The following is a 23879-nucleotide window of genomic DNA, read 5'->3' as shown; positions in this document are numbered from 1 at the left end:
TGTCTTGTCTGCTTTTCCAATTATGAACAAAAAGCTACAGTACTATTTGTATGAGTATCAAATCTTCTAGCTGCCTGAGATAGAGGGAGAGAAGATTTGCTGAGATAAAAGCCTTGGAAGTAGTAGACGTTTGTCCTGTGATGTTATGGCTGTTGCTGTGGTTGCTGTTGTTAGGAAATACAGTGGGAGTGAAAGCAGGTAGATTTACAGGCTCTGCTCTGCCTCATACTCACACGCCCCTCTACAGATGGACAGATGGTGTTGCAGGAATCTCTGATACCTCTCAGAAATCTTTTGCTCTTTCCAGAATCTTTCCTGACAAGTATTGTTTTGTGTCACAGATTAGGTAGAGCTGGGTGTAGAAGAAAGGACTAGAGCAAGGGAAGAAGTTTTCAATCAAAGGTAGTTCTTGTAGACAAAGGGAAATGGGGTTTTTCATAGATTTATGCCACACTTCTATCACGTTAGGGAGAGAGACATCAAACCAGGCTCATTCCTGAAAGAATCAGAACACTATTTTAGATAGAAAGAATGATGAGTTTCTTGTGAAAAGGATGTTTAAAATTCAAAGCTACTGATTTTTTTGTTGTTTTTGAGATAGAGTATTGCTCTGTCACCCAGGCTGGAGTACAGTGGCATGATCTTGGCTCACTGCAACCTCCATCTCCCTGGTTCAAACCATTCTCCTGCTTCAGCCTCCCAAGTAGCTGGGATTACGGGCATGTGCTACCACACCTGGCTAATTTTTGTATTTTTAGTAGAGATGGAGTTTCGCCATGTTGACCAGGCTGATCTCAAACTCCTGACCTCAGGTGATCTGCCTGCCTCAGCCTCCCAATGTGCTGGGATTACAGGCTTGAGCCACTGTGCCTGGACCTACTAATGTATTAATATTATTCATCTTCTTGAATACACCAAGTGGTAAAGTGCAAATCCACACTTTAAACTTGAGATTTCTACTCCTATGTGAACTAGTGAGGAACAAAAAATTTCTATTGGTTGGGAGACGATGATTGACAGTGGTCAGTTTGTGAAGTGGAGGCTCGTGTCACAGTATTTTTACAGTGTTACATATGAAAATGGTGAATGGCCTCATACCCAGAAGAATCAGCGTTTCTCATGAGCCATACTACCACAAGAAAGAACTGAATTGAAGCCTGTGACTACTTGATGAATGGTGTATAAAGAAGAGGGAAAGAAAAAGGACACAAAACACAATATGGTACATGGAAAGGAGAAAGTCATTACACAGCCTATAAGAGTAAAATAATCAAAGAGAGGATATTATGAGTAGTTTTTGACAACTAACTTGACAAAAGTGGTGCAGGGCGGGTTCTTGGCCTCACTCAGGAAGGAGCGCAGCGTAAGCAGGTGGTGGAAGGAAACGGCTTTACCGAGGTGGCGGTTACAGCTCTGTGACTGCTCTCGTGGAGCGGAGCTCCCCACAGGCAGTGTGCGAGGAGCAGCAGCGCAGGGACAGTTTCACACTCATATTTATCCCCTCTTTTAATGACATGCTAATTAAGGAGTGGGTTATTCATAAGTAGCTAGAAGATGGACATTAACTTTCAGGTGTTGCCATGGCAATGGTAAACTGACACGGCACTGGTGGGCATGTCTTATGGACAGGTGCTTCCTGTGTCTCTTCCTTGTGTCAGCTAGTCTTCAATCTGGTCCCGGGTTGAGTCCCATCCACCTCCTATCTCATTGCCCCTCAGAGATTAGATACTCCTCCTTAATCTTAAGGGGACTGCAGAAGAGCAGAGTCCATTTTCTGTAAGTGCTTCCTGCTGACTTTATGGGTGCAGGCCTTCCCTAGCATTTGAGGAGTAAAAATCTTTGGTACCTGAACTAAGGGACCCAATGGCAGGATGCTTTCATTTGTGGGGACAGAAGACAGAAGGGATTGGACGACTTTTGAAAAACTTTATCATCTTTACAAGAAATTTAGAAGATATAAACTTTACTAGGAGGTTAAACAAGAAAACTATAATTGGAAGAGAGAGAAAAATTAATGCTCCTATGTCCACCCACGGAACCACGTTATTAATCTTTGTGTTTGCAAAACAGCAGCCTTAAGTTTTCTAGGTTTTATAAATGGAGGTTGTGGTGTCCACCTTTTGTGCCTGCAGGACCTCGTAAGAAACAGGTTTAATCCTGGACAGTTGTACCCAACTAGTGACTTCCTGAAGCCTAACAGTAGTTAGAGTAATTAAGAATATCTGATAAGAACCTCCTATTCTGGTTATTATTCATTCTTGGGGGATCATTTTGTTGTTGTTGTTGTTGTTTGAGACAGAGTCTCGCTCTGTTGCCCAGGCTGGAGTGCAGTGGCACAATCTCGGCTGGGCTCGCTGCAACCTCTGCCTCCTGGTGTCAAGCTATTTTCATGCCTCAGCCTCCTCAGTGGCTGGGATTACAAGCATGTATCACCATGTCCAGCTAATTTTTTGTAATGTTAGTAAAGATATGGTTTTGCTATGTTGGCAAGGCTGGGTTTGAACTCCTGGCCTCAAGTAATCCACCCACCTCAGCCTCCCAAAGTGTTGAGATTACAGGCATGAACCATTGCACCCAGCCAGTTCTTTCTTTTAAAGTTTTTAGTAAGACTAAGTCTTCTGGTTAAACAGAGGAGCTATTATTCCCTTTTGTGGAAAAGGGAACTATTTTATTTTCATAATTTTAAAGGCCTTTTGAATCTGGCCTACATTTCGAATAGTGGTAGAGTGACTCCCTGTTTCCCACTATGGCTTGAATGAGATGTTCTTAGGTTTCTTTATAGTTCCTTTGGCCAAGGAGTGTGGAATAAACAAATTTATAGACAATTAAATATTTTAAGTCAGACAGCATGGAGGTGGATAGGCACTCATTAGCCCTTAAGCACGTAGTTCACGAGATCAGGAGATAGAGGCCATCCTGGCTCACATGGTGAAACCCCATCTCTACTAAAAATAAAAAAATTTAGTTAGGTGTGGTGGCACGTGCCTGTAGTCCTAGCTACTCGGGAGGCTGAGGCAGGAGAATCGCTTGAACCCAGGAGGCGGAGGTTGCAGTGAGCCGAGGTCACACCACTGCACTGCAGCCTGGGTGACAGAGTGAGAATCTCAAAGAAGAATATATATATTTTTAAAGCTGTATAAAAATAAAAAAGTAAAGCCCCAAATTAGGTTATATATGTTAACAAACCAAGTACATAGACTAATACTATATTGGGGGAAAACATTGCTTCCACAGAACTCTAAGACAAAACACTTCAGTATCAAGGCTGCACCAACAGTCAGAAGTGGAGGTGAAAAAGTCACAGCAGCTGATGAAGAAGCAAAAGGAGAGAGCAATGATCCCAGACCTGTTTAAAGGAAGAACAAGCTGAAAGCAGCAAAACACAACAGTTGAATCTCTAAGACACTAATCTCAGAAGTTTTAAAAGAAACTCATTATCGTATCAAAGGCAAAATTTTCTGTTTTACTTTTTTTTGTTGTTTTGTTTTTGAGGTAGTCTTTCTCTGTCACCCAGCCTGGAGTGCGGTGGCACGATCTTGGCTCACCACAACCTCCACCTCCCAGGTTTCAGCCATTCTCCTGCCTCAGCCTCCTGAGTAGCTGGGATTACAGGTACATACCACTGCGCCTGGCTAGTTTTTGTATTTTTAGTAGAGACGGGGTTTTACCATATTGGCCAGGCTGGTCTTGTACTCCCGACCTCAAATGATCCACCTGCCTTGGCCTCCCAAAGTGCTGGGATTGCAGGCACGAGTCACTGTAGCCGGCCTCAAAAACAAAATTTTCCATAATTTATCAAATCAATAACTTAAGAAAACCCAGTTTCAATATGCAGACCACTTTCTAGAAAGTGACTGGGCCATCAATCGTTCTCTTCTCAGATTTCCACTTCCTGCATCGAAGGTATGAGATGAGGTAGTAAGATGTTATGAAAGTGGATGTAAGCATTTGTTAGTGAACAAAATATGACAAAAGCACTATTTTTATGTTTTAAATTTTTGTTTATTGTTTTATTTTTTTTAGACAGGGTGTCACTCTTTTACCCAGGCTGGAGCGTAGTTGTGCAATCTCGGCTCACTGCACCCTTCGCCTCCTGGGTTCAAGCAATTCTCGTGCCTCAGCCTCCCAAGTATCTAGGATTACAGGCAGGCATCACCATAGCCGGCTCATTTTTTGTATTTTTAGTAGAGACAACACCTCACAGTGTTGGCTAGGTTGGTCTTGAACTCCTGACCTCGAATGATCCACCCACCTTGGTTTCCCAAAGTGCTGGGATTACAGGCGTGAGACACCATGCCCGGCCTTAAAGCAGTATTTTCATTAAGTAAAGTGTAGAACAAAAAGTGTAAATAAAGTGACAAAAAGAAACTCAATGCCGTTATGGAAAATGATAACTTTAGGGCAGAAAACAAGAGAAGGCAAACCAAGATTCCCATAGGGTGATGCTCCAATCCACAATCCTAGGAGGAATGTCAATGCTGAAAACCCGGGAGCATCCAGGGAATGGCCAACAATACCAAATGCTGAATACCCAGAGTCCCGAGTATCAGCCTAGGAGTGTCCCCACACCAAACGCCTGGAAGCCCTGGAATATCCAGGGGCTGATCAGTGCAGGAAATCCTGGAGCCTCAGTGGGGTGGCCAACAGTGAGCCTCAAAGTCCTGGTTGGGGCCATAGAACAATGTGACTCTGGCTTCTTAGAGTCAACAGAACAGGAGAATTCTTACAACCAAGTGTCCTTCCTTAAACAATTGCACAAACATAATTAGCAGTGAGCCAAAGCCAAAACTGCAAAGCGAACATATATATTGGGGCAGAAAATAAGAAAAAATGACTGATGGATAAATAAAATGGCATTCGAGGAAAAATGACTAAGGGAAGGAGCAACGAGTATGTAGTCAGGTGTGCTATGGGGGAATTCAAATGGACTATCTAGCCCAAGGCCTGATTCCCTGGATCATCTGATATGGGGCAGGGGTGCAGAGGGGACCCTTACAGGTGTGCAGGAGCCAAAATGGTGCCAAGCAGTCTCTAATGTGGGGCCTGCGTGAAGATCTCTCCAGGGTCCCCAGTTCGGGTGGGTTGAGCTCCCGCGGGGGAACTGGTGCACGGAGCTGCTGGCCTGCATGACGCGGTGGCTATGTGGCCACTTGCCCATCCCCAGGGCTCCACTGCCTGTCAGGAAAGATGATGGCTCTTAAAACACCCTTTGTCCATTGTTAACAGCTCTGCAATGTAAGCAACTCTAGCTGTAATCGCTGTAGCGCTGATCACCATCTCGCCCTCTCTCACTGGTCGCTGTCTTTCTACGTCTCCAATAACTGTCTTGCCCATTGCTGATCGCTATGTTCATCTTCTCACAAAATACCGTCTCTTGCTGTCTCTTGCTATCCTGCTTCTCTGGTGTTTCCACTGACTCACTGCCACATCAAACGCTGCCTCTCACCATGTCCCATTTATCCTCCCTCCTCATTAAACATCCATCTGCACGTCCAGCCCTTGCATCCCCTGATGTCTCTGTCCTGGGCCAGGTACTGGAGACTATTGTTCCTCCAACTTCACCAATAAGCCATGGTTCTCTCACATCAAACCTTCTCATTGCACCAATTTTGCCAAGAAGGTTTGCTGTGCACTGGTCTCCAACTTACCCAAATTGGGTGAGACACACAACACCCATACACACAACCAGTTACACGAAGTGGATTCCTACTTAGAGAGAGTCAACCAGAGAGAGCAGAAAGCTGCCGGGGCCGATTGACTCGAGACCATGAATACCCAACAAGGACTGCAACTGAGGGGCCCTGGAATGCAGCCCACCCTGGGTTTTATGTCTTAGAATCACATGACACACTGGGTTAGAGTGTTGAAGAAATTCCTGTTTCTAGCAGGGACAGAAACGCAGCCAGCGCAGGCTGTTCTGGCCAATCGTGCCCTATCTCAGAATGTTACCGTTCCAGACCGTTCTATAGTTATTCCAGAAAACTACAAGCAGGAAAGGGACAGGGACTGTGTTGATTCATAGCAAAATGGAAACTGTACTGCAAATACCGTAGTGAAATCATAACTCAGTAATCTTTTTGTGACTGGCTTATTTCACTTAGTGTAATGTCCTCTAGTTTCATCCATGTTGTAGCATGTGTCAGAATTTCCCTTTTTAAAGCTAAATAATATGCTATTGTATGTATATACCACATTTGGGTTACCAGTTCCCTCCGTTGTGAACATTTGAGTTGCTTCTACCTTTTGGTTATTGTGAATAATTTGGTTCTGAGTGGGTATACAAATATCTCCTCAAGTTAATGTCATCAATTACTTGGGTATATGTCCAAAAGTGGAATGGCTGAATTATATATTATTTCCATTAATTCTTCAAGGAATCACCACGTGGCTTCTCACAGCAGATGGGCCATTTACTTCACCATGACAGTGTCCAGAGCAGTTCCAGGTCCCTAAATTCTCACCAAGACTGGTCATTTCTGTTGGGGAAAAAAAAAATCCTAATAGGTGAGAGGTGGGTTTTGTTTTTACTTTTCTAAGGATTAATAATGTTAAGCATCTTTTTCTATGCTAGTTATCTAATTATCTCTGAAGAATATTCTTTAGAGAAATGTTGGTTCATGTACTTTTCTCATTTTTAATCAGGTATTTTATTTTTACTGTTGACATGTAGGACTTATTTTTATATAGTGGATATTATTAACCCCTTATCAGATATATGATTTACAAACATTTTCTTCTATTCCACATGTTGCATTTTCATTGTGTTGATTATGACTTTGGATGCACATTTTAAATTTTTATGTAGTCCAATTTATTTTCTTTTCTACTTTTGCCTGTATTACGGTGTTAAAGTTGTTAGTATCTAAATGTCTGTAAATACTGACTTACTATGCTGAGAAGGTCACACTGCACCATCTCTCTGATGATGGAGCTAAGAGTTTGTCCCATTTTGTACCAGGGGACAGTGCAGCTACATGAGAACCCAGTGGCTTTCCCCAGCTTATTTGTCTTGCATTTTTGGTGGCATGCATTGTTGTTTACATTGGCTTCCTCTGGCAGGTCCACTTGGAAAGCATTATATTTAGCCAGAAAAAAAGGAGGCTGTGAATGATGTCACTGTAAACTGTGTATATTCCCTGTTGCTAATGTCAAACCCATGAAGCATAAAAGGATTTACTAGAGGATATTAACTTCCTTGCAAATTGTTGAAGAGCCTTAAGGAACAGTCTCCAGACAAAGCCTCTACAGCAATTTCAAGAGTGGCACTGCTGGCGCAGGCTGGGGAGGAGCTCCTGCTGCCTGAGACTCCACATTCAAGCTGTCTCCTGCAGAAAAGAGAGCAGCTCTTCTCACTACTGCCCCCAGAAGGACAGCAGCTCTGCTCTCAACTACTAGAGATGTGACCCATTTCTCTGCAGACCTGCCTGTGTTGATGACATCTTCATTTCAGTCTCATGTAGATTCACCTGTTTTCATGGGTACAGGTGTTATTTCTGCCCAAGTGCATCCTGTGGCTTTCTATCATAAATACACATCTTTCTACACTTACATTTTCAGGAATTGCTAATATCAACAGCAACATGCTACAACCTAACATAAAGATTTCCTTTACAAAGAACATCATGCTACCCACATAACATTGTGCTTCCCAAAATGTGGGGGAAACTCCAATCTGTTCAGCCTAACACCTTCTAGGAAAAAAGGATCTTCTTTCATGAGTCACTAATCTGTTTACTTATTATTTAATTTGTGGTCTAAATTGTACAGGTGGCTACAAATAGCACTTTGAATTTTATAGAAAAGATTAAATTATTTAAAATACATATATGCATGGCACATTTAGTTATTGTCACCAGCTTCTTTCATATTTATTTTATTCTCTAGTTTCTGGCAATACTTTCTCTATGGTAGAGTCTGGAAAGGCTACTCCTCATGTCTTTGGAGGACATGTCCTAAGTCCCAGATGTAGTGAAGAATGCCCATCAAATGTGTTGCTACAGAATGCTTTTGGATTGAGATGAGGGAGGGGAACTGCCTGATCTCACTCAAATGTGATCATTTTCCTGGTCTGGGTCACAGCCAGCCAGCACAGTCCTGTGGGCACAATATGTTCACTTGCCAGGTTTCTATCAAAATGAGGGTATCCTTCTTGACTGTGGAAAACACAGGGCAGGGAGAGGATCAAGGAACAGCAGAAGGAGTACTTGGGGTTGCCTGAGCTGCCACTCTGGTTTCCCCAAATGTTTTTTATCCATTAATTCATGATAATAAACACCTTTCTGCGTAACCAGACATAATGAGTTTTCTCAGATCCAACTGATTCAGGGATAAATCTAAAGAGAAAAAATAAATACACTTTTCAACATTTAAACCAACCAGGAGGCTGTCCCTGGTGTTTACACCTCCATATCCCACTATGAGTTTCATCTTCCCTTTGCCTCACTGGGGATCCAAGTGCAGGGAATGCTTCACATGACTGTGATCCCTAGAACTTCATCCTGATGACTGTTGAAATCTTCTCTGAGTTTTACCAGTGAAAATGGCAATAAATAGAAACATTCCAGAAGGTCCCCTAGGGTCCGTATTTTCTGTACTTTCTCTCTAAAATATGTAAAATCAATTCTATTTGCTCTTGCTTTATATGGGCTAGATCTATGGCCCCAGCACACACCCTAATGCCTTGTGTTGACAATTTATCCAGTATTGTATTAAGTCTAAATGGTCACATGCTTATCCTATCATTTCTTCCAATTTAATGGTATAATTGTCATGTCAACTCTTTGGATTAAGAACCATCAACTAGGCTGGGCGCAGTGGCTCACAACTGTAATCCCAGCACTTTGGGAGGCTGGTGTGCACAGATCACGAGGTCAAGGGATAGAGACCATCTTGGCCAATATGGTGAAACCCCGTCTCTACAAAAAATACAAAAATTTGCTAGGCATGGTGGCACACACCTGTAGTCCCAGCTACTTGGGAAGGCTAAGACAGGAGAATAACTTGTACCTGGGAGGCGGAGGTTGCAGTGAGCCAAGATCACACCACTGCACTCCAGCCTGGCGACAGAGCAAGACTACGTCTCAAAAACAAAAAAACAAAACAAACGAAAAACCATCAGCCAGAAAACTGCAGCCCTGAGAAAATATAGAGCATTTCAAGTTGTTCAGCTTGCATAACAATGATGAGTCTACAGCTCATTTTCAAGATATAAATATTCTGTTTATGGGAATAATAGCACCATTCACGGTCCGTGTTTCAGAACCTCCACCACATCTGACAGCATAGCAATTCAATAGCACAAGGGTTTATGTGCCAGCTTTGCTTCATTAATAATGGTTTTTTTCTCTGTCGATAGGGATAGCTGCCCCTGTGCACATGATAAGATCATGAGTTACACTTTCTTTCACTTTTTTTTGAGGCAAAAAAGTTGCTTGATCCAAAGCCATAGTATGGAAGACTTTCCTGACTCTGATGAAAGCACTTGGAAAATCCCCAAATAATATTTTATGCAGAAATATAACCGAAAAGAAAGGCAAATTCATATATAGGAAGATAACCAGTGCCCTCCTCATGTGACATGAGGTCTACTAGTATCACCTGACTCCAGCTGTTCATCTGAGCCCTGATGTGTGGTACAATGTTAGGGGTTCAGGAGGCGTTAGGTGTTCAGAAGAGCCAGTAGCCCTGTACATCTCAGTTAGTTGAAACTCTTATTATTGAGTCCCCACAGGGACCTCCATAACATTGGTTCATTAGACTCCCTGGGAAAGCTGGAAAAGGTGACTGACTGAATTCCAAGTGTTGAATCATCCTCATTATTAAAAACCTCATGCTCATTAATGGCATTTCAATTAATATTCACTTGGAAAGCATTTTATGGCTCATTTTTGAAACATCTAGTCACAGCTCATCCAGAATGGCTTTGTCTGCAGTCATCCTGTTGTGTTTCTTTTAAGGCCTGATGATCTGCACTCCAGCCTGACGACAGAGCAAGACTACGTCTCAAAAACAAAAAATTATTATTATTAAAGTACTGTTCTGTATGCAATGTGCTGTTCTCTTTGCAATGTGATCATCAGATGCAACCCTTGCAGTTTACTCATTTTTATGGTTTTTACATTTCCAAGGCTTCCTTTACAATGGCACTGATGTGACTCCATCCAGCATCCATTGTTGTGAGAACTCTATTTGGCGTATCATCGTCGTGGGCATGAACATAATGGAGACTTTACACGATGCAATGGTTACTATTCAACATTAGTCAAAATATACTCTAGTCCTACCCTTGGAGCTCCACGTGGTTGGAAAAATATTTTAGGTAAGGACAACCATTTGGTAGAGTTTTAAAAATAAAGACTACAAAGAAATTTTCTCCAGCAAGAGTATGAACTATATGTGGTGCAGAATACTATATTTTTATGAAATGTAACAGATTATTTAAATGTATATGAATACTATATATATTTATAGCCAATGTTTTATCAAATATATATTTACTTCTATGTATCTTGAATAAATGTATGCACATTTTTCCATAAATAAGGTAAATTTTATTTAAGGAAATACTAATTAGTTTTAATTTTGTCTTTAATTTTCCCTTAATCACTTCATAATTTGATTACTAAATGTTCACATTTGTACCACCAATTTAAGAAAAAATACATGTGTGTATATATAGGTAGAGGTATAAATACTGTATCAGTAAGATTTTATGCATTAAATATTGGTAACTAGTTAAATACTAAATTCAGTGGCTGATAACAGTAAACATTCGTTTTCATGCTCATGGATGTTCATGTTGACGATCATCTGACTGATCAAGGAGAGGTTCAGCTGAGTGGTTCCTCTGCAGGACACAGAGATCATCTTCAGCCTATAGATATCAATTGTCTGAAGACAAAGCTGAACAGCAGTGACTACACATGACACAAGATTCTTGTGACAGTTCACAGGCGTGAACAACATCCCAAACCAAGCTGCACAGTTGAATTTAAGTCCAATAATTTCTAATGTAGCTTCACACATTTTAAATATATTCCTTTATTTCAGTGAGTAGAAATTGTCAAGAAAATATTTGCTCCATTTAATTATAGAGGTGTTTGATCATTCCATGGACAAATAATTATGTTTTCAATCTTTACAAGTTTGAAAATATTTGCAAATGTACATTTGCATTAATAAGAAAATAAAGATGGACGTGTTTTCAACTTGTGCCTTTAAATATAATTTTTAAAAATGGCCTCATTGGGGGAAAAATCTTTTAACTTATGTAAATATGTCTTTTTAGCTCCCTTTTGTCCTATAGATTTGCCCAGTAAGAGATCCTCCCATGAGATTTGCAAGTCAGAAAAGGATGACTCCATATTCTCCACTGGTACCTAAGAAAGACACAAGGACAGAGGTGAGGACTGCAGAAACACCTGGAAAGATGCCGTACGAAGCTGAAAGCATCAGCACCCCAACACGTAAGCTTCCAGACAGGACTGAGGACCACATGGTTAGATAGTCCGTATTTCAGGGGCAGATGCATTCTGTTTCCTGAGGGAGCACCAGAGAATCCTGGTTCTTTTTTTTTTTTTTTTTTTTTTTTGAGATGGAGTCTCGCTCTGTCGCCCGGGCTGGAGTGCAGTGGCCGGATCTCAGCTCACTGCAAGCTCCGCTTCCCGGGTTTACGCCATTCTCCTGCCTCAGCCTTCCCGAGTAGCTGGGACTCCAGGAGCCCGCCACCGCGCCCGGCTAGTTTTTTGTATTTTTTAGTAGAGACGGGGTTCACGGTGTTCGCCAGGATGGTCTCGATCTCCTGACCTCGTGATCCGCCCGTCTCGGTCTCCCAAAGTGCTGGGATTACAGGCTTGAGCCACCGCGCCGAGCCGAGAATCCTGCTTCTAATATCAGCTTTCATGACTACTATACCTTTGGTTTTGAAAGATTGTAGTGTGAAAGTTAATCATAGGAATTAAGTCATTCTTGTCATACCCAACACAGACAAGAAACCAGGGGGGAAAGGCACTCAGTGTGCAAAGTATTGTGTCTAGAATGCAATTGAAATAGGCCTTATTTTCCCATGGAATTAATGTTAATGGTTTTTTTGAATAAACATAGAAATTGACTCCCCCAGTCTTAAAACTCAAGATAGTTACATTTGTCTTATCTGAGTTCTTTTCTCAGGAAACCAACCATCAGGCCTCCAGATACTATCAAGGAACTGCACCTTACATATCACTGAATCAGGACAGTGAGACGTCAGACCCTTCACCCATTACGATTGACTAACTGACCTCCTGCTTCCTATTGACCAGATTATCTTCATTACCCCTCCCTAATTCCTGTTTTCCCACATTTCTTCCCTGCTATCTAAACTCATAATTTTAGTTGGTCAGGAAGATATATTCGTGAATGGTGTCCCATCTCCTCGGCCGCAGCACCTGATTAAAGCCTGTTCCTTGGCAATACTTGCTGTCTTAGTGATTTTTTTCTGAGTGGTGAGCAGCAGGATCTACACGAAATTCTTGGCATTTCATCAACAGAATTCTCTTCAAGCTTCACTGCTTTGGCTTCTTGTTCCTTGAAATCACATTTACCCACAACTTCTGAGATAACTTGATATAATTCTAGGATTCACTTTGTCCACCACTCCTTACCAGTCTGAGCTTACCAGCTCCCAACACTTCCTAGTGCCAATGAACTTTCTCAAAGAGCCATAGGTAATATTATCCCTTTTTCATAAAACTCTAACCTTCTCTTTGTTCTTCCAACATATTGAAGACCACTGAGTTTTCCTGTATGACCCATTTGGCAAATATTCCTTTGCAAATAAAACATTAAACCTAGAGATTCATCTCTACACTTTATTTAGACTTCAGTACTTTAGACTCTAATTCTCCATATTGAGACAATTCCTGCTTAGAACATCTATTTTGGCTTCTTCTCTGTTATATGAATTCCAACTGAGGCTGTAAACTAGACTCCTCAGGTGTAAGCATCTCTGTCTTTATTAAAATAGGAGAGTCTTTGTCATGGCTGTGCAGTTGGGGCTGAGAAAGAGAAAAGTATTATGGTGCAGACATGACTTCATGTCCCCCTCTACCAACACCATCAGAGTGTGGCTGCATCTGAGGAACACTCTCAGCCAATGGAGGCATCAAGTGGAGCATCTGGGGCAGCCCAGCCTCACACATCTGCTTCCCTGGGGGTTTATGTTCGGGTGTGTAGCACTGTGGGAGGGCTACTGCTATACTGTAGACAGTAATAAGTTGCAAAATCTTCAGGCTGCAGGCTGCTGATGGTGAGAGTGAAATCTGTCCCAGATCCACTGCCGCTGAACCTTGATGGGACCCCACTTTGCAAACTGGATGCCTTATAGATCAGGAGCTTAGGGGCTTTCCCTGGTTTCTGCTGATACCAGTCTAACCAGCTGCTAATACTCTGACTCGCCCGGCAAGTGATGGTGACTGTGTCTCCTACAGATGCAGACAGGGAGGATGGAGACTGGGTCATCTGGATGTCACATCTGGCACCTGAGATTGGAAACACAAAAACAAATATTCAAACTATTGATCATATTATAGGAAGACTTTCTTGAATAGCCAGGCAGTACTGAGCACACTGGGCTGAGTAAACTGCTAGTGTTCTCCTTCCTTACCTGGGAGCCAGAGCAGCAGGAGCCCCAGGAACTGAGCGGGGACCCTCATGTCCATGCTATGTCCTGACTGGGTCTGACTCCTGCACGAAGTGTGTCCAGCCTATTAATAAATCTTCAGGGCAGGAGGATGTGCTCTGGGAATATGCAAATGAGAAGAAGACGGGGCAGGCTGGGCACAGCTGCAGGGTTGGCTCATCTCAGTAGCTAAGCACTGGCTCAGTGTCCCCAGGTGTCCCAAATAAGACCAGGGTAGCATAAATTTGTCTGCAGAGAATGTGTTTGTAGTGGGGACTATTTTGTCATGAGAAATATTTTTTAGTTTTTTTCTGACAATTTGAAATATTCCTCAGGAGTCAATGGAGTAATGTATTTCATTGGTGTATGGGGATTATTTAGGAGAATATTCTTGTTTGTAGGAAACACATAGTAAAATGCTAGACAGGATTCTCAGGTCTTCAAAAGTCTCATATAATTCGAGATAGGGAAGGGGGTACGTTGTCCTATACTTTTAACATTTCTGTGAGTGTAACATTGTTCCTTTCTAAAAAAATTAAAAATAAAATTTATCGACACGATGCCATATATATTTGTAAGTATTAGGTAATGGTGTTATGGCATTTTTTTTTTTACCACTATTAGCTGAAGCAATTTACTACAGATACACAGATGATACCATGTTTCCATAATGCGTGCAGCACTCACAGATCCACCATTATCAAGAGCTGCAGGTCTCTGTAATACCCAGAGACTAAATGGGCTGCACCTTATTCTTGTTTTGGGCACCTTCATAGTCTACCTTCTTTTCTGCCACTGAGTATTGTTTCCCAAAGTTCATTCCTCTCAGTGAGGGTGACCACTGCATGGAGCATGTCCCTGCCATGCACCATGAATGACACTTTCTTCTATTACTTTTTATCAGTGAGTTAGGACATCATCCTGGCCAAGATACCAGCCTCCCTGTTAACATCTTTAGGAAAAACATACTCAATCTCCTATTAAGCAACTACCTATCCTGTGTACATGGAAAAAACAATTGGATCCAAATGAAACTGGACACAGATTTGCACTCATTGTATCTCACATTTGTAATGTGTCCTAAAATGTTCCATCCTGGCTCAGTAACAGGGGAAGTGGATCCAATGATATCAGCATCAGTGGCCTACAGCCTAGGGCTGTACAAAAGTTTACTGATGCCTGACTAGGGGAGTCAAATCACAGTGCTGTAGCCTGTGTACAAACCTTCCTGCTGCTTTGTAAGCAGCCTGAATTGTAAGGGAACTTGTTTATATTGGGAGAAAGGAAGAAAGCTCTATTTGTCCTCTAAATATTTGCTGAAAATGAACGGACAAAAGGAAGATTAATAAGAGAAAAGGCAAACAAAATTCACTTAAAGTACAGTGGGATATCATTGCAGGGTGATTACCCAGATTACTCAGTGAGATCCAGTTCATATTTCCTTTCTAGGGAAGAGGGAAAAGAGAAGTGTAGGCAACCTGCAGAGAATAGATGAGCATAGAATTGCATTCTCAAAAGAACATGTAATAGCCTTTCTGGATAAAGCATCAACTTCCAGTCTCTTTTATTTTGATTCTTGTTTTGTGTTCATCTTTCCAGATATAAAAATTCCCAGGATGAGTTTTCTTGACAATTGGTTTCCTTCTGGAGAATCTGCTTTTAGGCAGATAAGGGATATTTAGGAAAAGCCTATTTGTTCATTTGCTGCTTTCTAAATGCCTTTGGCTTTACAGAATCATCATACCAATGCAGCATAGTTTGAGATGTTATTTCCTGGATTCCTTTACTTGCAACCACTGCCAAGATCCTGTTCCAGAGAGATGCAGCTATAGACTGAAAGAGCAGCTGACCCCTGAACAACGTAGAGGTTGGGGCACTGATCACTGCTGCAGATGAAAACCTGTGTAGAAATTTTTCATGCTTAACTTAAGTACTAATAACTTACTTTGAACTGGAAGCCTTAGTGATAAAATAACTAGTTGATATATTATAATCTCTATTCTTCTAATAAAATGTGCTAAAGGAAAAAATGTCATTTAGAAGATCATAAAAATGAGAAAATATATTTACTACTTATTAAATGCTTGCTTACAGGTGACACACACAGAAGAAAATATATGTGGATCTGCAAATTTCAAACCCAGGTTATTCAAGGGTTAACTGTTCCATGATGAATGTAGCAGTCCCCATCTGTAATCTAATGCTTTCCTTTTGTTGTACCTCTGCTGACTTCCAATGGCCATATATATGTGTTATGTTCTACATGATCTTGGGCAGAGAACTCTGCCTGCATGCATTGCTGGCCAGATGGCCTGGAATGTGTATCTTTTAGGAAAGTTTTATGGTTTCACTGTGTCCTCCAGAATCCATCTGTTGTCAAGTTAATTCTCAGTGTAATGGTATTGCCAGGTGGGGCCTATTGGGATGTGTTTAGGTCATGAGAGTGGAGCCCTCTAGTGGAATACATTATTGACACAAGAAACAGGGATTACAGGGCTGGGATCTCTCTCTCTTCTGCTCCTCTGTCATGTTAAGACATGGCCTTCCTTCCTTTGAAAGACTCAATGATCCAGGCATCATCTTGAAAGCAGAGAAAGCAGACCTTAACCTGCCCATGCCTTGATGTTTGGGTTTAACCCAAGGGGCACACAAATCAACTTTCTCCACATCGTGTTTTCCAACTTGAAACATCATGTGAAGGAAACTCTTGACTGTGTCTGCCTGAAACCAAAATGTAGACATATTATTTCATATCATATTTTTTCACCTTGGGGTAAAATATGTGTGGTATAAAAAAATTGAATGAAAACTGACATAATGTTTTGTGACCAAATATGATGAAAATCATTAATTTAAATGTCATTTACTGTGACGTCATTCTGCATCTCTAATGACTAGATTGTATCCCCAAAGTTATTTTTGAATGCATAAAAAAGTGCACAGCAAACAAAGTCAAACAAATGAACTTAGTTTGCATTATAATCAACAAATATCAACAGTATGATACTGGTCTCAAAATTAAGTATGGTGAAATTAAAAAAAAAATGTTCAAAACTGCAGTTTGGATTTTGGATGAGAATGAAAGAGGAGACAGTGTTTCTGATGTGCAGAACAGAAATTCACTCTAAGGATCATGGGTGATCCTCCTGTACTTCCTATGTCAAGCAAGATAGGAAACAAAATGCCCATTTTGTTTTATCACCTTCTTTGAGCTCCCAAAGCTACATTCTCTTGCTTGGGAGTGCCTTGGTACACTCAACCTTTGGTGAAGAATTTCTCACTGAAGAATTGAGGATTCTTGATTTCAAATCAAGAATGGGCATATTAGCATAACATAACTATACTTATATTAAAATCACCACTAAATCTAGTTAGACAAGCAGGAAGAATACGCATTGCTTTTTATAAATTCACATTTAAAAAGCACGCTAAATTTCATAAGAGGCAGGGTTCCTAATGAAAAAAAAAATCACTGATTGAAATAGTTGTCTCACTTTTAGCTTTGTCCACATATTCTCACCTGGAACACAGAGCAGCAGAAACCCCAGGAGTTGTTATGGGGACATCTTGCTGCTTTTGACTTGTAACTTTTGCTTAAGCCACATCTCAGAGATAAACCTCTTACAGATACTGAGAGGCAGGATCACTTTAGAGGTGAGAGGAGGGATGCATGCAAATTATGACGGTGTCCTACTGGTTTAAATACACAGACATCACTGTTGCCAGGAGATCGCCCTCCCGCCCCTTCCGTGAGTCTGAGATGCGCCCTCTGCTGGCAACTGCATATGAGCCCGCCTGAGGCTCCGGCAGGGCTTGACCAGACCCCAGGCCCAGTCACAGAGTGAAGAAAGAGTCCATCGCAGTTTAGGGGAGGCTCTGCAGTCATCTGGGGTGAACAGCAGCTCACATCCTCAGTCTCGGCCCAGGGCTACATTAACTCTCCTGCTCTCTGTCACAATGTAGGCCGAAGAAACATTGATCCTGAGGACCTTTCACAAAGCATCACCCCATACAGCACTATGTTGATGAGATCATGCAATAAGCAGAAAATTATACAATGAAGACACCTGAGGAACAGAAGATACGATTCATCGCTACAAATTCAAGGGCCTGTCTCATTGGGGAAGATATCAGGGATTTAGAGAAGGGGTGTGAGTCATGCTGATCATTCCTTTCAAAGTGAGGGAAAATAATTTTGTCTTGCACCTCCAACCAGTGAGAACAAACCACAGTGTTGGCAAGCCCACCCTGTAGTTCCATCACAACACATTCCACGCTTGGGTCTACTACACCATCTTGTTTATCAGCTTATTTGCAAGGCTGTCTGTTTGGAGTGGACTCAGAGAATGAGAAGTTCTTTTGCAATTTCGGGTTCTGATACAGGTGGCTCTGTTGCTTGGGCTGCGTGATCCAGCACATTGCTTGGGTTAGACGCATCTGTATTAGATGAGGACGCTGAACTCTCTTGCCAGCTCCAAGAAAGATTCACAGCGTCAATCTCTGGGGTTCTAGAGGAGGACTATGTAATGCACAGAAAGCAAACACACAAACAATTCTCTGTTTAAAATGCAGCTATCAGAATATCTCAGGGTCCTAGTAGACATGCAAATAAGGAAATAAGTAGCTATGTGACTAAGCTGCCCCTCATACACTGGGAATTTTAGTCTCAACAATTTCTATGTCCAGGTGATGCTCAGAACTACTCAATATTACAGTGAAGATTGTACTTCAGAATTGGGTGAAAGCAGATTCAGAGAGAACATGCTTCCCTTAGAATGACAGGTGTTCCAGTTTCCCCTGTAATGCTCCTTTCTTACGCTAATGTTCAATGACCTCAAGGATTTTCCATTCAGCTAATTCCAGAGGGGAAAAACATAAAAACAAAAACAAACAAACAAAACCACAATGACAAACAAAAAAGCTAGGCTTCTTCTTGAATGAATCTGCACCATACATTTGTGTAAATAAAAGTGAATTCCTCCCACACTATGGCCACAATCATGGGTGGGTGACTGAAATTTTACCTGAAGTCAGAAGGTAGTTGAGCAGGACACACGGTAATCAAACTAATGTGGCTAGAAAATGGTGAGTTAATTATATACATGGATTCCTGGAAAGCTGGTTGGGTAATGTCCTAGAAAAAAAAGATTGGGGCTGGGTGCGGTGGCTCACGCCTATAATCCCGCACTTTGGGAGGCCGAGGTGGGCGGATCGCGAGGTCAGGAGATCGAGACCATCCTGGCTAACACAGTGAAACCCTTTCTCCACTAAAAATACAAAAAATTAGCCGGGCGTTGTGGCAGGCGCCTGTAGTCCCAACTACTCAGGAGGCTGAGGCAGGAGAATGGCCTGAACCCAGGAGGTGGAGCTTGCAGTGAGCTGAGATCGGGCCACTGCATTCCAGCCTGGGTGACAGAGTGAGACTCCGTCTCAAAAAAAAAAAAAAAAAAAAAAGAAAAGAAAAAAGAAAAGGAGATTGGAATATCAGAGACAAGTAGCTCTAGAGAAGAGACATGTGAGTAGGAAATTTTGGGTGCAGAATTTTGTTTATTGAATCAAAACAGCAGAGAACATCTGCCATAGGTGAGGCAAACCATAGGTGAGACAAACCACCCATACTCAAGACTCATCCCCCTCTAGACAGATCAACTGAATCTAGACTTTTCTCTTAACTCCCACAGTATTTGCATAATACATTTTTATACAAAGCAGCCATGGTGACGTGGAGGGCACGTGTGCAACAAATGAGTCATACCTTCCCATGACCATTTGTACCTGTGCTGATCCAACTATTGCCACTTCTGGGTACCTGACTCCCCACAGCAGAAACAAATACCGTCAGACATTTGGTAATAATTTGGCATATTGGATCACTTTCCGTGGAGGTGGCTGTAACACATTTGTACTAGGATTCTTCTGTATTCTAGATAAATGTTTGTCTTTTCTACTGACCTATAATTGACTATTACAATGCTCCGAGAATGTATGTTTTATTGATATGGGAATCTTTCATAATCAGGGCACTACTATCTGGGAAAAGAAATGAAATAATAGACACAAGATCATGGCATCTATTCGTCCTATCAAATATTTCACCCAAGAAAGTCCATTTGGGTATGACCTTTTACTGACTTCAGACACTATCCTTCAATATGTGCTGAATCTTTAAACTGATGACCATGTTAACATGAAGCAATGGTTTAGGAAGCCCTAGGGCAGAAATAGGAGCAACCACTCTTATAATTCACAGGAACAGAGCTGGGTTACATGGGTTCCCACTCATGCAATTTTAGACCCTGCTGACCACAGGGCCTGATACACAGGAGTGGATGCCTTTACTCGTTTCCTCAAGTAGAATATATAGAATATTCTAAAGTGAAACCTAAAGCTATGGTCATGCAGGGTTCCCCCTTGCCAATACACACAAGGGCAACCAAATAATTACCTATTTTAGCAAAGTTAAACAATGAGGCTATCATGAAGTGATAGTTTTCTGTTCCTTATTTGTGACAGGAGTATGTCAGGGAATATGTCTGGACTGAAAGACATCATAGAAGATGCCCTGGGTTTGATATCCCAGTGTCACAGGACACATGGAGCTAAAGTACTGGAGGACTTAAATACAGGAGGACAGTGCTAGAGGGAGCTGGAACAGAGGCCAGGCTGCTCTGACCAGCCCCTCCCTGTTTCAGAATGTTACATTTCCAACACATTCTACAATTATTCTTGAGGAGTGTAAGAAAGAGAGTGGGGAAAACCAAGTGAGTCCAGGACCATCGGAAGACTGTAGTGAAGTCATCCCCTAACCCAGACATCCCCCTTAGAAAACTATTCCATTTTATATGCCCACCAACCACCCTGAACTGGAGGCGGAGGTGTATCTTGTCAGACTGATGAAGCACCTTGACTAACACAGTCTCAAAGCCACATCATTGAGCCAGAGCCAGAATAGATTTCACTGGGCCAAGGAAAACTAGTACCAGAGGCAGGATGATCAGGCCCACCTGAAGCAGTTATGTAGCCCAGGATCCCATGATCCACAGAAGAATTAGCTAAAAGAGCGGAGGAAGAATCCATCAGGTGGGCCCGTTTTCTGCAATTATGAGCCTGTTTCCAGATCTTGTGTGTACAGCTCCCTGTTACATTGTTAGTAACATCCAGGGGTGGAGAGGATGATATTACTCTCAATATTGCGGGGGGTGTACATCCCCCATTATATTGTTGGCAATATCCAGGGGAGAGAGGAGGTGATATTACTTTCAGTATTGTAAATGGCTTTTGTGTATAGCTGCCTGTGATATTGTTTGTAATATCCGGGGCGGGAGGGGATGATATTATTCCCAATATTGAGAAGGGTGTACACCCCCCTGTGATATCATCTGTAATATCCAGTGGGAGAAAGGAGATGATACTACTGTCAATATCATAAACAACTTGTGTGTACACCCCCCTGTGATATTGTTTGTAATATCGAGGTGGGGAGAAGATATTACTCCCAATATCGCGGAGGGTGTAAACCCCCCTGTGATATTATTCGTAATACAAGTGGGGGAGAGCATGATGTTACTCCCAATATCGTGTGAGGTGTATACCCCCCTGTGATATTGTTCTTAATATTCAGAGGGGGAGAGGATGATATTACTCCCAACATTGCAGGGGCTTTTGAGTTAATGTTGAGATAAGTTGAGACTATGGGGAACTGCTGGAAAGGCATGATTTGTTTTGAAATGTGAACACATGATATTTGTGAGGGGCCAGGGTCAGAATAATATGGTTTGGCTCTGTACCCACCCAAATCTCATCTCAATTTCCCACAGGTTGTGGGAATTTATATAACCACAGGTTTTATAAAGAGGAGTTGCCCTACACAAACTCTCTCTCTTTGTCTGCCACCATCCATGTAAGATGTGACTTGCTCCTCCTTCTACCATGACTGTAAGGCCTCCCCAGCCATGTGGAACTGTAAGTCCATTAAATCACTTTTTTTTTGTAAATTGCCCGGTCACAGGTATGTCTTTATCAGCAGGGTGAAAACAAACTAATACAGGATTTAGAGAAATTTTGAATTTTAATGGCTTCTTGATGGATTTACCCATTTATCGTTAGGAAACACCCATTTTTATCTCTTGCATTAAAATCACAACCTATTTTCTTTTGCTCAGTTTTTGCATAATATGTACTTATCATCCTTTCATTTTCAAAGCCATTCTATATTCTTACTATGGTGTATATTTTATGAGTAGCACACATCTTTGATTTTAATCTTGTCTGATAATTTTATGATTTACTTGGAAAAATTTGTTTATTTATGATGCAATTATTTGTAAAGTTAAGGTTAAACCTACCACCTCGTTTCCTCCAATTTTCTTGATTCATGCTTTCATTTGAATTAATCAGTTTAGTTATAGTTTTATCTTATATTAACTTGCTAAATATGCAAATGTATTATACAGCAGATATCCTCAACTTATTACTGCCTAATACACATTTAGTGTATTATAATTTCTCTCTCCAATTATTCGTAGGTAAATGACAGAAGCAGAATCAACTCTTGGAAGCTCACCTATGTCCTGCTGGGTTGAACTGGAATGTGTGATATGACCTAAGGTTTATCTGGACATGAACTTCTCTAAGCTTTGAATCACTAAGGACCTGGAGGTCTGTGTGATGCAGCACTTCCTCAGGAGCTTGCAGTGACATCAGGGCCCAGGCCTGAAGGCCAGGCGGGGATGTCTCAACTCTGTTATTCTTCCCGGGAAATACAGGATTTTAAGTTCCTATCAGCTGCAGCAGCCTTCGCATGACAGAGTCTGCAGAATGGAGGAGGTCCACGTGCCCTCTGAGCAATGAGACATGAGAGCAGAGAAATGTGGTGCCTGAGGTGGAGCTAAGAAATTTATGGTCAAGAGCCCTCAGCTGCACCAAGTCCTCTGTGTTCTCCAACATCTTCCTCTTTAGGCATCTAAGAGAATCCACAGTGCCTGCTCTCTACAGAAACAACACATCTGGGCAGCTGGGCCACAGCAAGCAGGGAGGTTTGTGTTCAGGACTGTCCCACTGTGGGAGGATAATGTGTACTCTGCTGGCAGTAATAAACCCCAACATCCTCTGCATCCACCGTACTGATTTTAAGCATGAAATCTGCCACTGACCCACTGCCACTGAACCTATCCAGGACTCCAGGGTCCTGGTTGGAAATCAAATAAATCGGGAGCCATGGAGGTTAGCCTGGCTTCTGTAGGTCCCAATTCAAATAGGTGTATCCATTACTGTGAAGGGGGCTGTGACTGGACCTGTAGGAGATGGAGGCCGGCTCACTAGGGGTGATGGGCAAGGAGAGTGGAGACTGGGTCATCACAGCATCTCCACTGGATCCTGAAATAATAAGAGAGAAGTGCAAGGTTATGTGCAAACATTGTGAGCCATTTTAATCATTTTCTGTCTGTTATTTATGCTTTTCTAAATTTTTTTTTTGTGTGATTATGGTTAATACTCCCAAAACATACAGGTTTAAAAAGAACCAAGATTTGCAAGGCACAAAGGGGCCTCTAGAAGTCACCTACCCCATTCCCCTCTTTCTGTGTCACAGCTTTCACTAAAATGCATGTCCTTGCTCCTTCCGGAATCTTCCTCACTCACAGATCTAGACATCACATGCCCCATCCTGGAGAACAAGATGCATCTAACATGAGGATAGGACACACATGGGCGGCAGTGAGGCCCCCAGAGCTCACCCTTCCATCCCATTCTCTTCCCTCTTCTCCCTCCGTCCTTACCAGGGACCCAGAGCATTAGCAGCCCCAGGAGCTGAGCAGGGAACCTCACTTTGAGAAGGTGAACTGAGGAGTCCAGATCAGTCAAGGCAAGGTTAGAGCTGAGTTTTTATCTCAGACTCACAGGGAAAGGTGCTCCCTAGCAGACAGTATGCAAATCCCCTGGTGGGTGCAGTGGGGTGGAAACAGCCAAGGAGAAGGTGGAGGCTTCTCTTGTGAGCAAAATGAATTAAATATCTTTTATGCTTTAACGGAAATCAAGAGATGTAAAATCTGTGTTGCCTGAATGGCAAAAGGGACAAATTTAGACGTATCCTGCTGTTTCCTCTACCAGATTTCTAGTTCTTTAGGACTTTCTCAGGCATGTTTCACATTTCTCTTTAACAATGCTGAGCTTTCAAAATATTTGGTGATTCTTATTTATTTGTTTGGGTTTATTTAAAACAGTC

The 23879-nt window shown here is 41.9% G+C and overlaps 1 protein-coding gene across 28 annotated transcripts in view; it reads right to left on the bottom strand.

The window, feature by feature from the left end:
- The window catches only part of LOC701504 (immunoglobulin kappa light chain), a 676887-nt gene that overhangs the window by 280810 nt on the left and 372198 nt on the right, over positions 1 to 23879 (bottom strand). For 4 of the 28 annotated variants that reach the window (XM_028832054.2, XM_028832053.2, XM_028832057.2 and 1 more), the window contains exons 1-2: positions 13643 to 13787; positions 13223 to 13517 (exon numbers count right to left, since the gene is read on the bottom strand). The exons of 23 other annotated variants lie outside the window; for them this stretch is intronic. In XM_028832054.2, coding sequence (XP_028687887.2) covers positions 13223 to 13517; positions 13643 to 13697 — 350 coding nt within the window. In that variant the 5' untranslated portion in view covers positions 13698 to 13787. Of the gene's footprint in view, positions 1 to 13219; positions 13518 to 13642; positions 13788 to 23879 lie in introns of those variants that run through there. One more of the 28 variants, XM_028832056.2, reaches the window with a different exon arrangement.

The sequence above is a fragment of the Macaca mulatta genome, chromosome 13, assembly GCF_049350105.2.
Source record: "Macaca mulatta isolate MMU2019108-1 chromosome 13, T2T-MMU8v2.0, whole genome shotgun sequence".
Classification (NCBI taxonomy): Eukaryota; Metazoa; Chordata; class Mammalia; order Primates; family Cercopithecidae; genus Macaca; species Macaca mulatta.
Note: the sequence above shows the minus strand (reverse complement) of the source record. Positions and strands in the feature narration are given on the sequence as shown.